General features: G+C 47.4%; 4 protein-coding genes across 6 annotated transcripts in view; 1 reads left to right on the top strand and 3 right to left on the bottom strand.

Annotated features, from left to right (window-relative positions):
- Nucleotides 1-14,982, bottom strand: part of LOC118513670 — a 76,896-nt gene that overhangs the window by 3,432 nt on the left and 58,482 nt on the right. For all 3 annotated transcript variants that reach the window (XM_036059773.1, XM_036059772.1, XM_036059771.1), the window contains exons 5-10: nucleotides 5,478-6,076; nucleotides 2,291-3,060; nucleotides 2,021-2,178; nucleotides 1,766-1,887; nucleotides 1,586-1,649; nucleotides 1,129-1,308 (exon numbers count right to left, since the gene is read on the bottom strand). In XM_036059773.1, the coding sequence (XP_035915666.1) occupies nucleotides 1,129-1,308; nucleotides 1,586-1,649; nucleotides 1,766-1,887; nucleotides 2,021-2,178; nucleotides 2,291-3,060; nucleotides 5,478-6,076 (1,893 nt within the window). The remainder of the gene's footprint in view (nucleotides 1-1,128; nucleotides 1,309-1,585; nucleotides 1,650-1,765; nucleotides 1,888-2,020; nucleotides 2,179-2,290; nucleotides 3,061-5,477; nucleotides 6,077-14,982) is intronic.
- Nucleotides 3,219-4,351, top strand: LOC118513680. The gene is made up of 2 exons (XM_036059786.1): nucleotides 3,219-3,841; nucleotides 3,921-4,351. The coding sequence occupies exons 1-2, from the start codon at nucleotides 3,710-3,712 to the stop codon at nucleotides 4,299-4,301; spliced, it is 513 nt and encodes a 170-aa protein (XP_035915679.1). The 5' UTR covers nucleotides 3,219-3,709; the 3' UTR covers nucleotides 4,302-4,351.
- On the bottom strand, nucleotides 10,407-11,810 carry LOC118513676 (leucine-rich repeat-containing protein let-4-like). Its single transcript, XM_036059780.1, has 2 exons — nucleotides 11,774-11,810; nucleotides 10,407-11,710 (listed from the first exon to the last, which is right to left on the bottom strand). The coding sequence occupies exons 1-2, from the start codon at nucleotides 11,785-11,787 to the stop codon at nucleotides 10,453-10,455; spliced, it is 1,272 nt and encodes a 423-aa protein (XP_035915673.1). The 5' UTR covers nucleotides 11,788-11,810; the 3' UTR covers nucleotides 10,407-10,452.
- Nucleotides 11,940-13,953, bottom strand: LOC118513678 (protein artichoke-like). Its single transcript, XM_036059784.1, has 2 exons — nucleotides 13,551-13,953; nucleotides 11,940-13,474 (listed from the first exon to the last, which is right to left on the bottom strand). The coding sequence occupies exons 1-2, from the start codon at nucleotides 13,562-13,564 to the stop codon at nucleotides 12,235-12,237; spliced, it is 1,254 nt and encodes a 417-aa protein (XP_035915677.1). The 5' UTR covers nucleotides 13,565-13,953; the 3' UTR covers nucleotides 11,940-12,234.

The raw sequence follows: 14,982 nt of genomic DNA on the forward strand, positions 1-14,982 counted from the left end.
GAAACGGATGGGTGTGTGTGCGCGCGTGTACAATCACTGGGATTTTTTGATAGATGATGATAATTATGCTGTCCATGGTTGAAGTGCCCGGCACCAGGAATTCGTTATTGGAAATGGTGGCAACCGAGTTACGAGGGAGCGAGAGAGAGAGAGGGAGCTATACCTCGTGCTCCATTTAAAACTCGGATAGTAGTTTCAGAAGGTCGCAAGCTACTACCTTTAACGTCCTCCGAACGTTCAACAGGCCAACGAATCAACAGCGTCATTAGCATCATGCTCGTCACAGCCGTACACAACCGACCAAAAACCATAAATGATGGGCGTAACGCTCGGCTAAGTGGAGTAGAGTTCACACCACACCCGGGGAGACATCGGTGACATCTTGCGACGTTCGATTTGGCCGCACGTGGCCGGGCGCGGTTGATGTTAATTTTTGAACAGAACCACTATTGACTAAACGTTTAACGACCGTGCCCCGCGCTCGGTGTTCGGTGGCGGTACGTGTCAAGCTGGACGTGGATATTTATAAGCGCGCGAACCACAAAAGAACGGGGAACGCAGTATTACGCAGGTCTCCACGTTTCTTGGTTACTTGTGACTTCTTTTGTAACAAAAAAACGTCTAACGCACGCTGGTTGGTTTGGTGGTGGTTACAACATCATAAATCAATCATTCGGAGCTGGGTTCAGGTGTGATGTGAAAACTGGGGAAACCAACATTATATTGACGAACGGAAAATTCTGAGAAAATCTCTTTGCGTGGCATTGTACCCACAAGGGACACAGCTAACAGGGCTTTCCCTGCTTTCTTAGCTGGCAATTCTAATTTTAACTGGAACTCACGAGACGGACCTCACGCGTGTACGAAGATCTGACATAAAGAATGGAACGCTAACCCAAATGCATTCAATTTTCATTCACCAAGATGCGCCAATAATTTTCAACTAACCAGAAAATAGTTCTTCCAAATCCACCACACATTAACTAAGATGCAATTTAACTAATTCCCATCACTATCCAAGACAAAACTCAATCAATCGAAACAAAGTGCATTGCCCCCGATGGATGCACCTTGGCTGTAACACGTAGCAGCTGCTACCGTTTGCAGCTGCTGTTGTTGCATGCTTACCTATGCAGGCCGGAAGTGGCCGATTCCAGGTGTGCTTGGCCGTGCAGATTAGCTCGCGAACACTTTCCCCGGTGTCGGGAAACACGTGCAATGGATCACAGACGTACTTGACGCGATGTTCGGTTCGACGCACCAGTCGCATGTGCCCGGGCGTTGGTGACGGTAGTTCGCAGCCTAGCGCTGTAACAAAAACCAAGGGGGCACAAAGGAAAAAAGAAATGAATGCACAAAACTTCACCAGGCGCGTGCAACCAAACATAAACAAACGACGCACATATAGAGAAACGTCAAACTTGACGACGGTTTATTTTTAACGAAAACGTCAAACGGTTTTCATTTGACGAAAGTGAAATCGAGTGAAATATTTCGCTCGAAATGACGATGAAATGTTTCAAGCAATTTTCAATTCAACGGATTTTGCTGATAATTTGAAGTAAAAAACGAATTCCGGACTCACCTGTGTAATGTACCAGCACACCCCGTTTGGGATAGATGACTTTGGTGGTCGTCCGCACGGACACCTAGAACGGCGGTAAAAAAAGGATAAAGAAACGACAAAAACAGATACACAACGATAACGATCTGAACGGATCCCGGGGCGGGTTCTACTGCGCGCGTTAAGCGCTATTAATCATACCTCTAGGCGCTCCTGTATGCTGACGATTTCGATCGGACGGCTGCTTTCGGTGCAGCTGTGAAACAGCGTCTGGTTGGTGTTGAGATCGACCACTTGCAGATAATCGCGACACTCATCGTCATCTACCGGACGTTTTTTTTTGTTAGGAAGAGCAAACCAAACACACACAAAAATGGGAACGTGAGAAAACAAGTTGCCTAAGTGGCTGCCTGTGCTTGCCTGCCGGTCGCTAAAGCAATATGCATGTTCACTTACAGCGTAACGCTAGGTCCAGTACGGTCAGCTTAATCCGTTGATGCACTCCAGCGTAGAGCGTCCACCGGCAGGTACTGTCCCCGATGTAGTACTTCGGATAGCTGGGCGTCATGAGGAACCCTTGCCGTAGCGGATGCTTCAGCAATGTCCGTTGCACGCTGAACATAAAAAGAGCATTCAACGGATCAGCGCACAATGGACGATAAAGTTCGGTTGCCCGATTGAAAATGTGCTTAAAAGTTCGTTTTTTTTATTGATTATCGATTTTACCTCATATGCTTTTTGTGTGACTTGTCGAGCCGCCCATACGGGCCAGAAGTTCGTGCATCGCCACCCCGTTCATCCTCATCGCCATCATCATCCTCATCGTCGAAATCTTCCTCCTCGTCATAGTTACCGACCGGTGGGTACGGTCCCTGACTTTCGTCGAACTCTTTCCGTACCGTTTCCTGCATTGTCTGGAATGTCCGATTGTTGAAGCTGAACGGTGGTGGTGTGTTCGGTGTGTCCACTGCAAGACTGCTACGATTGTCCTCCTCTGCCGGTTCGGGAAGATCGAGCCGATCCACATCCCAGTGGCCGAGAGTTGTTTCCACGGTAGGTGGCATAGGTGTACTGCTCGAACCCTCCAGCCCGCCGGATGCAGTTGTCATGGGCGAAGTGGAGGCCGCGGTTCGCGTTGGCGATATCAAACCAATTACACTGATATCATCGCCATCATCGTCGTCCGGCCGTGCACTACCCGCTTCGCCATCTGGTACGAGGTCGTTGTCGTAAATTTCGATGTCCTTCGTCGGTGCCGGCAACACGACAATGTCTAGCGTCTCCGTCATGTCGCCGTCCCCGGTGGTATTCGTTGTGCCCGCCACCGGTTGACCGTTATCGGCAGTCTTGCTTCCGCTTTCGCTATCGACAATTTCATTTTCCCTGTCGTCTATCACGACCTCGACGTCCTTCTTGAAGTAGTACTCGTTGCCTATCTGCTTGATGTCCTCCACCACGTCCAGATTGGAGGGTAGAATTTTGAGCACACGAAAGTCCTGCAAGCAAAGCGTTGAAGAAAAACGGCCATTAGGCTGGGAAAGAAGTCCGGGGACGCTCGATTGTCCATGGTTCAACTTTTCTTCCTCTTTTTTTGCTGGCGTCGACAGTCGAATGCGGAATCGTGCAAACTTATTTTATTTATAGTAGGCAGTTTGTTTTATCTGTCATCCATTAGTGCCACCACTCATCAGTGTGGTGCGTGCGTGCTACTGCTTCGTTAAGCTATCGTTAAGTTCCAGGAAAGGGTCAACGAGGGCAGAGACCAAATTTAAAATGGCCAACGACTCCCGATGGAATTGTTGCGTGTGTCCTGGGCATTTTTAACGCCCTCTTCGAAAACTAACAGAGTAAGCCCGAGCAGTAGCGTCATTTTTGCAGATCGATTTCATTCACTACATTCAAAGGGTAAGATGATGTTCTCACGTCCTCAAAGACCAAACAAAAAAAATCGCTGTCCAACAAAACACACGCGCGCACCAGTCAGTAGCTTTAGGTGCAAATTTTTCAACAAAAAAATCCCCTCCGCAAATGTGTGTACCGCAAATCGAAATGCAAACAAAAACCAGCTGTATTTCCCTACACCCATTCTGCGTTGTCAGCGCGCGAAGCGATGGGATGAATAAAATGGAATAAGTACCGATTCGGATGAATCCAGTGCGGTCTGTTGCGTGTGCTGCAAACGAACCTCGGTCTCACTCCTCTTCGCCAGCGCGTGTGTCACAGCAGCTAATCGTGATGAAATTCTTAGTATTTTCGGTGGTTTTGTGCGCTTTCGTGGTAAGTTTCGAACCAACAGCATCGACCGTGAGTTTGGTGGATTGGTAACGGCACCGGCTACTTCTGCTCGTCCCTTCAGGCTACCAGCACGGCACAAACCAAGTCGCCGGTCATCGTACGGATGCAGACCGCCCTCGGCAGCATGCTGTCAGTCGTGCGCGATCTCTCGCTCGCCAACACCGCCCTCATCAAGGACACCGAGGATCATATCGCCCTGAATTCGGCCTATGTCGCAGCGGAGGAACTGTACCAACTGTTCCCCACGTTCGGCACGCAGAACAGCTCGTTGCTGCCTCTTCCATCGCGCACCCGACTGGAAAGTGCATTCGATAGCTTCCGCAATGCGGTGGCTGCCTGGGAAGGTGCCCTGGATGGGCGTACCGTCGAAAATTTGACCAGTACGTTCCAAAACGTTCAGAAGGAATTCCTAAACCTGGCCGGCGTTGTGTACACGCTGTAATTTACCAAACTCAAAATAAATGCGTAGCAAAAGTTTTTTAAAATGAAAAACGAGATGCTGTGTACGAGGCGTCCTGAATGGTGTCACCAGCCATATCACCTTGTGTACACAGCTGACGGCGAAAGGCCTGTCTTGGCACGAATCCGTAGAAACATCTCCAAGTGTGTATGCTTGTGGGCTAAGCCACTGCCTGCATTATGTTGCAGCAACTATACATCGCAGCTTAAGAGTAATATTTTCAAACCTCGAATGACTGACTCATGACCGCCCGCAATTTTTTCGCATGTATACACAAAGGTCTGCCGATTGTTTGAACACATGCGGGGACCACATGTTCGTTTGCAGATTTAATTCTCAGTAACGGAAAGAAAACTCAACACCCTGTTAACAATTCTGCTCGCAGCTCGGCGAGAAAGATGTGCAGAAGGCCAGAAGGGCTGCATAACTTGTAATGCAAGTTGCATACTTTCAGGCTAATTGTGCTTTCAAGACAACATAAACGTAGATGGTGGCACCAGTAGCAGTACTGGTATATATTTTTTATCCTTTTTTATAGAGGCTTTGGGTCTTTGAGACCTCATTGGCCTATAGAGACAATGGACAATAGAGGACCCGCTACGATGACGAGCTAATGATCGAATAACACTAGCTAATGAGACTCGCCAGGGTGGTTGGACATGTCATGAGAACAGCACCGGAAGATGCGCATTTTCATTTTGTTCTGAAGATTGCATACTTTTGGGCTGTATATTTTAAGACATCCTTTCGTCAAAAGTTAAAGAAGCGCTCGTTTGAAAATTGTGTCCCGCTAGGAGCTAACAGCTTAACGTCCGGTGAAACAGATAAACACCGAACAGCTATAGCACTTAAGTGTGTAATGAAAATTGCATACTTTTAGGCTGATGTTTTTATTAAAAAACATTTCTCCTCAAAATGCGCATCTGCAGTTTTAATTTGCCCTGCCCGTTCCACACGAATCCACCAGGGCTGAGACCAAATCGACCAAAACCTCTAACTAAATTCATCATTCCACTAAGGCAGACGGCAAAGATGCTCGCCGTGATTGCGTTCATCTATAATGCAAACCAGCGAATGATGTCCTTTTACGGGTTTGGCTTCCCAAAACCCATTTAAATTACAACACCCGTCCGGGGCAATCAACTGGCTGGTTCTTACCTGGGAGAAAACTTTCTGCCGTTGGCGGTTCCGGTTGCGGGTTGCCGCTTCGGCCTCCTGCTGCTGCTGATTGCGATCCATGTCCGTCTCGTTGTGCGGTTGTTGCTGGTGCTGCCGAGCCGACTGCTGCTGCGACTGCTGCTGTGAATGCTTTTGTTGCTGGTGTCGCTCCAGTGCCGCCTCTTCCTCGTCGTCGACCGGTTTGAGAATTTTCAAATTGTGAAACGAATGAACTGTGGCCGCCTGTAGCGCTTCGGCCCGGGGTTCTCCCACTGCACCGGCCCGGACCAGTCGACGGTACGGCGATCCGGCAGCAGCATAATGGCGTTCTTGGAGCGTCACCAAAGATTCGTCCCGCAAATCTTCGCCGCCCTCGTTCGGATCGCGGCCGGAAGGTTGCTCGTCGGGTACATCATTAGCGGATCCATTAGCGATACCATCGGTCGGTGGCGTTCGTTGCCGCCAGGAGGATCCCGTACTTCCGGCTGTCTCTTCATCGTCGTCGGTCGAGTCCTCGTCGCTGTCACCGTCCAGCGGTTCCCAGTGGACCTCGTTGCCAACGATCAGATGCTCGCCGCAGTACTTACTGATACGGAAGTCTGCAAATGAAGAAAATGGCGGGGGGGGAGGGTGTAGGGAAAGTTTTAGTGAGCGAACGGGCAAGAACACTGCAAAAGTGTAATTAAATACTTGACAAATTTGTGAACAATTTACGGCACCGAATTGAAGATTTCGAGCGAGAGAGAGAGAGCGCGAGCTGTGAATGTGGTGCAAATCTGTGAAACACAACACGCGCTCTGCTCAGTACTCTCAAGGCCAATGGCGCCAGGCATCGGTACACTGCTGTTTCATGTTTCATGCCAACAAAAGGTCACTGCATGAATTATTTCTGTATGTACAGGCGGAGTGGACGCTGTTCCCGGGAGAATCAGCATCCGATTTACATACCGACAACCACACCTCACACATCGGACTCCGTTTAACTCGTTATCCGTTTTTCCGGGCACTCCGGGAACAGCTGAACGAGCTTTAAACGTCATGCTTAAACAATGAGCGCTGGTGGCCTGAAGGGTGGTGGGCCTAGACACAGTGTACAAACTATAAAAGGCTTCTATTCTAGTTACTGTACCGTTGTACTAATGGCAAATACGTATAGATAAAACACGGAGCAGCGTGTTCGTGTGTGGGTTTGCGGTTTCTGTCCTTCTTTCCTTCTGGACAACGAGTTTTCCAACTGCTTCGACTTAAAGTGGTTCCGGCAAACTGGTAGCCATGTTGCAACGTGGAGGAGACCAATCACAGCAGGTGAGTGGTTTCTGAATGTTATGCTTTTCCTGTGATTTTTTTTCTTCCATAAATTTGGATTGTTTATGTAAGTTAATTGATTTGGTTGTAGTTGACACTTTGGACGAAAGTAGTAAAGGTTTATGTTTATGCTAGAGGTCGAAGCTACCGGTGTAAAGTGACACATTCCCACAGTCATATGGTTTAGACAGTACGATCGAAAAGTTCATTTTCATGTTTTTGCATGTAGCCAATTTAACACGTCGCATTCTATTTCTGGGAGGATATTGCTTGTAACGATACTCAGGGCCTACTTCAGCAGCTAGTGCTGCCTTTGGTAGTAGATTTTGGGGCATCTCTATGGCTTGTGGCACAACTCCATTGCTCCGATTTTGTCGGATGGATCTCTAAAAAATTTTTATGTATTGGATTGTTTGTCATTAGTTCAATTTAGATTTTCTTATGACTTCCAACATTTCTTATTTGAAAAATAAAATCAAAAAGAGCACCGGATTATGTTGTCTTTTTGTTCACCTTGAGTAGCTTGCTGAGAGCTACTAACGGATGACAGAACGGGGTACTGTCAGCTGTCAAAAAGAATAACGAAGCAAATGTCAAAGACAAATATTTACTATTTTCACAATTAAAACACAACAGCTACAAATGAAAATAAACCTAAATCTCATTTTATTTCTAGCGTTTCTTAAATGCGCTTTCCTTTGAACTAATGTGTGTGTGTGCGCGCGCCCCCAATAGCTTCCCAAGCTTCGCCACAAAGAACAAGAAATGTGAGGTAAATAAATGTTTACCCAAGACAACAGCCAAAGAAGGAGATGTTTACGATTCAAGGCCAGTCAAGTCGCATGTAGCCACAACCTGTACCGTCACACATACGATGGTGCATCTTGACTAGCAACCAACAATGGGAAACAAAGGACAACAATGGCTGACTGATTATCCTGAGATATCATCCTCTGATTCGTGCGCTTCGTGAAGCTGAACATGAAGCACCAATCTGAAGATGTTCTGAAAGGAACAGTTTTCCCCCGGCGCTGAAGTGTATTGATTTTTGTCCTTGATTCTTTCTGCCATTACTACTACTGCTGCCCTAGATCAATGATGTTCCTGATTCCGTTCCGCGGGGTAAAACGGGAACGTGTGTGCGTGTGTGTGTGTGTCAAACAGTTGTCCAACTATCGATTACGTCTCGACGAACGAAGAAAGCTTCCACTTGATGTGACGGGCGAGAAAAAAAGGTTTTATTACGTTCGCAAGAGTTGTTGTTTGTTCTTGTCCGCGTTCGGCAGGAAATCAGACGTCCACGAGTGTCTCGTATGAACGTTATAGATGTCATTTCATTTGCTGTGCTCGATCTAATAGTAGATGTCAACATTGGAAAATCATTAGTGCTTGTCCTGCAAAATCCATCTCTAAATTATAAATCACACATTAAACCCAAAATGACATTACTTGCTTCCCAAAGGACGTATCACTTATCGACATGACACCGAGAAATTAATGTCACACTGATCTATGCACCCTACCTGGCAGCTGGGTATCTCCTGTTCATAATTAAAGAAAAAAATGAAAAAGTCCGTTACAGTCAACAGCCCGAGCAAAACTGTCTCCACATGCCAGCGCCATCTTTATTGGATTGCTCCAGCCGTAAAGCGTACAGTTTGAAGTACATTAAATTAAACTCACACCGAGAGCCCGGCTGACTGACGCTGGGTAGAGCAGAAAACGATGCCAGACGTCGTTTCATAAAAGCAAACGATAAGTGTCACTCGAGCTGATTGGAAAGCCGTTCTACTAGCCGTTCATCTCTCACACGCTCTAATCGGATTTTACTACCACTTTTAACCTCACATCGAGCGAGTGAGCACACGAACCGAACGGCGCCATTTTTTTCCCCTACTCTCGACAGCACAAACAAATAAAGAATCTAGCGATATTAAAAATAATCTGTGCCGAACGCTGCCGGTGGATTATTGAATGTAAGCAGATGCGATTGTTTGTTGCTTCAATTATCGCACAACCGATTCCGATCAAATAAACGACTCCGGCGGGGAAGAGTCACACGCGCGAGCGTAATGCAAAGAAACCTCATCATTAGTTTACTGATTTATGGTAGTCATAAAAATGCATAAACATACAAACAATTTTTTTAACCTGCATTTTGGCACTTCAAAAAGGCGGCAGAATGTGTTTTTGTTTATAGCATTTATACTATCAACATTGCAAAGGTAAGACTAATGCGGCGCCACCACTGTATAAACGACAGCAAAAGCTGTTGTAGATTTAGAACAAATTGGTGGAAGAATCTCCAGATTAAAAATGACTCAACCCACGAACGATAAGAACTGCCAGCACGTTGCGCCATGGGCAAGCCATTTTGCAGTACAACTAATTTAATTTTAAACTGTTGCAGTTACACTGCCGGCACGATCGTTTACTAGGAACCGATGATGGGCGGAAATGATGATGCCCGGCGGTGTATAAAATATTTCCACCGGCCAGCAAACAGGTGCCCAGTTGTGTGTCCTGATCTCACAGAAGGACCAAGAAGCTGCGCGATGAAGCAGCAGCTGCTGCTACTACTCAGCATCCTCATCGGGACCTCCACATCGATAGACATCAGCTGTGATGGGGACTTTTACTGCACGGTCAAGCATCTGATTGTGCCGCAATTTCAACAGCTTCCGGAACAACTGCTCCAGCGGCTTACAACGCTGGTGGTGAAACAATCGTACATGTCGACGTTAAACGTGTCCACCTTACATCCGACCCTGCCCGACCTGAATCTGGTAAACTGTGAGGTAGAGAAGCTAATCCTACCGCGTGACTGTGCTCTGCTCCAGCTTACCGTGGACGAAACGATCGGAGGCATAGAAACGGCTCCCAATCGGCGGTTGAATTTTCTATCCATTACCAAGAGTCATCTAGGTGGGCTGTTGGCGGCAATAGCCAACATGTCGGCGCTGGAAACTATTCGCCTGCGGAGGATGCACATTCCCGCGTTTAGCCTCGATGTGCTGCAGGGCAAGAGCAAGCTGTTCGGTGTCGAACTCAACTTTGACCGCATGGAAGCGTTACATCTCTCGCCGAACCGTACCTGCTGTGAGACGCTGTCCGAGCTGGATCTTTCCTGCAACCATTTTACCGCGCTCGATCTGGACCTGCTAAGCCGATTGCAGGCTCTGAAGAAGCTAAGATTTAGATCGAACCGAATCGTAACGCTAAACGGAACGCTCGAACTGCCCAACTTACTCGAGCTAGACCTAGCGACCAATCGGCTGCAGACGCTCGATGTATGCCGCTGGAAGACCGAATCGCTGCGCTTGCTCTTCCTGGAGAACAATCGCATCCGCCATCTGTTCAGCTGCATCGAGAAGCTGCAGAATCTGATTTCCATTCGTATGTCCAACAATTTGCTGACCGCGCTCGATATGGCACCGTTCGCCAAGTTAGCGATGATACACATCGATTTTGCGCACAATCAAATACGGACGGTCCGCGTACAGTATGCGCTGGCAGCGGACGTGTGTTTCATACTGGAAGGCAATCCGGTCAGCAACTCGACCGACGTTTGCAACGGACTGCAAGATGTTGCTAGAAGAGCGCAATAAATGCTGCACAATTTCCAAAGTTTCGAATTTTTAGCATTTTATTTGTCGCGCTCCCGCTCGTCCTAAACCTTACACCAATCTCGGTCGGTAACATCATTTCGCACACACTGTACGTTCGTTCGGGCATCTGCCGCGCGTTCGTTGTCACCCCGCCTGTCCCAGCTACAGTCCAGTGGGCAGTGGCCCATTTCCAAAGCGATCACACTGTGCGTTACATTTGCCGGATCAAACTCCTCGATCGCTCCACATCTAACATTGATCGCAAGCCCATCGTTTGCCACCCCAACACTCAGCTGCACGATCGGATTGTGTTCCAGGTTAAGATACTTAAGCGACGGGATCAACGTGTCCAGCGCGAGGCGCGTGATTCGATTGTAGCCAACGTCTAAAATTTGCAACTTTTCTAAGCTGGCCAGCCTACCGATGTCACTGCCGTGCGAGAACGAGTTAAAGGACAGCTGAAGATACCTTACTTCCGGCATGGTTTCCTCCAGACAGGCTGGGAACCGTACGAGCGAGTTGTTGTACATGGCAAAGTTTAGCAAACTACCGACCGTCCAGTTGCAGGTGCTCATGTGCACGACGGAATTGCAGGAGAGATCGAGGAATCTTAACCTGGCACCGAGCAGTGGACTGTCCTGCACGTGGCGGATCTGATTGCTGGACAGGTACAGCGATTCCAGTGCGTGCATAGTACGGAAATGTGTAAAGTTGACCGTTGTTAGCCGATTGTTGGATATGTAGAGTTCGCGCAGCTCCGGGAAATCGCTGTCCGCGCTGGCGCTGTACTCCAGGCGGTGGATGAAATTGAAGTTCAGGGTAAGAATCTCCAAGCGCGGCAGCCTAGCAAACAGCGCAAAGTCGATGCTTCGTATACGAGCGACCGTAATGTCAATGCGCAGCACCGCAAGCAAATGGGCCACCGTGCCCGGTACCTCCCTTAGCTGGCTGTCACTTATGACGAGCGTATCGAGGCAAGTGTTATTCTGCTCGAATGTCACATTCAGCAGTGGCGTTTGGTCGATAGTGAGCGTGCCCAATTTGATGGCCGCTGGCAGATAGATGCTTTGCACCGGAGAGTTCCTAATGCGGGTAGAGTTTTCCAGCATACCTTTCTCCTGCAGCATCGCCATGTTGAGTGACATGGTTTGCAGATTTATGAACGTCAGAAACATGGACTGCTTTGATTCGCGTACTAAGGTAAAGGCACCATTCTGCATCGGGTTCCAGTCGCGGACAGAGCATTCAAAATCCATACAGCTGAACTGCAATGCCACAGCGCTTCTGAACGATGCTTGAAGCAGTAACAGCAACGGTAGCCTAAAAGTAGAATCCACTGTTTAAGAGCCTTCAAGAGCAACATTCCGCGTCCAGTATTCCTACCAAACACAGGACATGGTTAAACGCAGTTCCACCCAACAACGGCAACACCGACGGAATGCGGACTTTGCGAATGAGTGCTGGCCTCCGCAACACATATTATATTGCCTACCAGCCTCAAGCGTGTCATTAAAAAGGAGTTATTTACGGTAACTCGAACATGGCCGATTAATGGTTCGGTGAACTGTTTGGTAGAAATTCTCGGAACAACAAATGCGACTGCTTTTTTATTTTGATTTTTTTGTTGTGGTTGCGCTTTATCCTCCAGGGGAGTACCAGAGTGGCGGAAAGCAGGAAAAAGATCTTCCAATTGAGTACGGCTATTAATAGGTGTTTCTGGGTAAGTATTTTTAGAATCCAGGACAAAACGTCCGACGGGTATGTAATTTTGCTTCCCTTATTCCTAACCTCCAACAATTCTAACCTCACTTTTTTGTTGTTGTTGCACCCCGGAAAGCTCTCCTTCAAAGACAGTTATTGCACGGTACCAGGTTCTCTACACAGTGCACCTCCTCTCTTCTCACCAACTCCCTGTTCCAGCTGCAATCGATCGGATTGCACTGCATCTGCAGGTAGGTAACGTTCCGCGACACACTAATCGCATCGCGCCGCTCAATCAAATTACAGTCCGCGTCGATGTTGAAACCTTCCCTGGCAAACGGTACGCTTAGCTCCTTGATGCGATTGTTTCGTACGATTACGTATCGCAAGCTAAGAACCGTACTGGACCACACCAGGCTCGTCAGACGATTGTGACTGGCGTCCAACATTTGCAATTGCTTCAGCTCGGCTAACCGCTCCCAGAAGTGCTCACCGTCCGATAGCACATTCCCTGAAAGCTCCAGGAAACTTACGCTAGGCATCGCCTGCTCCATGCACGATGGCAATCGCTCCAAAGTGTTGCTGACGACATTGAAATGGGCCAATCTGGGTAGGTTCCAATCGCAGCAGCTAAAGCTAGCGATACGGTTGTGTGATAGATTAAGGTTTCTTAAGCTAGCCGACCGGCAAGAACCTTCCAGGGAGGTGAGAACGTTGCGCGAAAGATCCAACGTCTCGAGAACCGGCATGCTGCTGAAGTAGTGCATGCTCACTGTCTGCAGAAGGTTGTTGGATAGATCCATGTATTTTAGGCACGGGAAATCATCACTCTCCATATCGTACTCTTCCAACGACACTATCTCGTTCTGGCAAAGGTTAAGATGTTCCAGACGTTGCAGTTTGCAGAACAGCGTGTAGTTGACGGACGTTATGCGCGATTTAATTATGTCGAGAACCTTCACCATAGACAAGTGTGCTACACTATCCGGAATGGCTTGAAGCTCTCGGTTCTCGGCTATCGTGAAGTACCTTAGGTTGGTATTAAGCTTTTCAATTTCTACCTGCCGAAGATTCGTTTCGGTTAGATACAGGCTAGCGATTCTGGCGCGCGAAGAAACAGTCACACTCTGTACGGCGGGCGATTTTTCAATGTATATGTTGAACTCGCGTCTCTCGTTTAATTGGTCTATCCGGTTAAAGATTATAGTGGATTGAGTCAAATTTTGAAAAATCAAGTACATCGCATCATCCATAGCCTGATCCACCGCTAAGGGGCCGTCCAGCTGGGGATTCCAGTCCGTGATGGTACATGAGCTCTTCATGCAATCAAGATGGACGACGGCAACAGTGGATGGACATGTTTGAAGAAGTAGTATCACATAACTAAACCCAAAAACAAAAAGCCGGTTGGAAATCTTTCTCGAACTCGATGATTCTATTTCAAAGTCACACTACTCACAGCATCGAGCGCATTCTGTACTAGGCTCTCACTACTACCACAAACAAAATGATTAATCAGTCACACTTCTCCTAGTGAACCTCCATGCAATACTGTACGTCGTTGATGGCGCATCTAAAACCCTAGCCCCAAAACACATTAAAAATATATTAGCCGGTGTTAGCGCAGCTGCACAGCGAGTTGCTCCATTAGTACACCCCTTTCGCATTTCGAATCGTGTTTGCCTGGGGTTTGAAAGAAGCCTCAAAAAACCCCCAAAAATATCTTACTTCAAACGTCAGCAGTATTTGATAAATGTTCTAAAATTTTATAAAATTCATCACCTGGACTTCACAGTGTCACAGTGTTTCGCTTCGTTCGCAAAGCAAGTCAAATTTGCCCTGTCGCAGTTCATGTCCGTAAGACTACATGTTAGTTCGATAACGAACCGTTGTTGAACCGACCACGCGAAGGAATGGTCGATTCGGAGATCTCCGCGCAGATTCCTGGCCTTGTCAGAGTTGCTTGAATCAGGCGGCTAACCTTTTTTCCTGGAAAACCAGGAGAAGTTTTTAGCAGCGGACTCGCACTACACTAACTCGACGTGGACAACGGGAATGCCGTAGCTCGATCAGACGATTAGCCTTTTTTCCTGGATAACCAGGAGAAGTATCTAACCGTGGTTCTTGCTTGGCTTAATTTCGCCTAATTCTTCCGACGGAGTGGGGAGACACCAAAGTGCGTAACCAATTTCCGGAGGGAAGGCAAAGGTGAAACTTTCCCGATTCTGTTTGGATACCCAAACAATGAAACACAAGTTTCTTCGTTGAGGTTTGGATTACAAGTCGATCTTTATTCTCAAAATTCTGTCTTATATACTAAAATTCCGTGGGAAAAAGAACATGAAATAGCATTACATCGATCTCCTTTTTCCTAATTCGGTATGCTGATGCGTTGACCCCTGCCAGGCGTCGGCTAGTGTAGGAGGTCTGTAATGTTCGATATCTGGCGATTGTTACCCTATCGTTTTATGACCATGGGTAATGCATCGCGCATCTGTGGTTCAAGTGCGTATGCCTATTTTCCTATTGCCTATTGCCTGCGCGTCGTTTGTTCTATTCGTCAAGTTGGTCTTTCCTTCACTGCCCTACGACCGTGCGTTGATCGTTCTTTCATGAAACTAATCGCGCAATGACAATGTATGCATTGTGTTCTAGTGTTAACCCTTTTCGGCCCATGTTCTTCACTTTCGTTTTTATTACATGGCTTGAGTTTATTTATAATTTTCATATGTCTGGATATTGTCCCTTTTTCGAGATATTTTATGACATACCCTGACATGTTACCATAATTTCGTCTTTCTCGCGGTATGAGGCCTCTCTGTGACTTAAGGTTGTTTTCCTAAGATAATATTTTCCGGTGAGAATTTATCCTAAACGAAAGATATTTAGTT

The sequence above is a fragment of the Anopheles stephensi genome, chromosome 3 (genome assembly GCF_013141755.1).
Source record: "Anopheles stephensi strain Indian chromosome 3, UCI_ANSTEP_V1.0, whole genome shotgun sequence".
NCBI classification, from domain to species: Eukaryota; Metazoa; Arthropoda; class Insecta; order Diptera; family Culicidae; genus Anopheles; species Anopheles stephensi.

What these genes read in the sequence shown, in the direction of transcription:
- LOC118513680 (XM_036059786.1), top strand. Translation starts at nt 3,710, where the DNA reads ATGAATCCAGTGCGGTCTGTTGCGTGTGCTGCAAACGAACCTCGGTCT. An exon ending in TGGTTTTGTGCGCTTTCGTG is followed by an intron (nt 3,842 to 3,920) that starts GTAAGTTTCGAA and finishes TCGTCCCTTCAG; the next exon opens with GCTACCAGCACGGCACAAAC.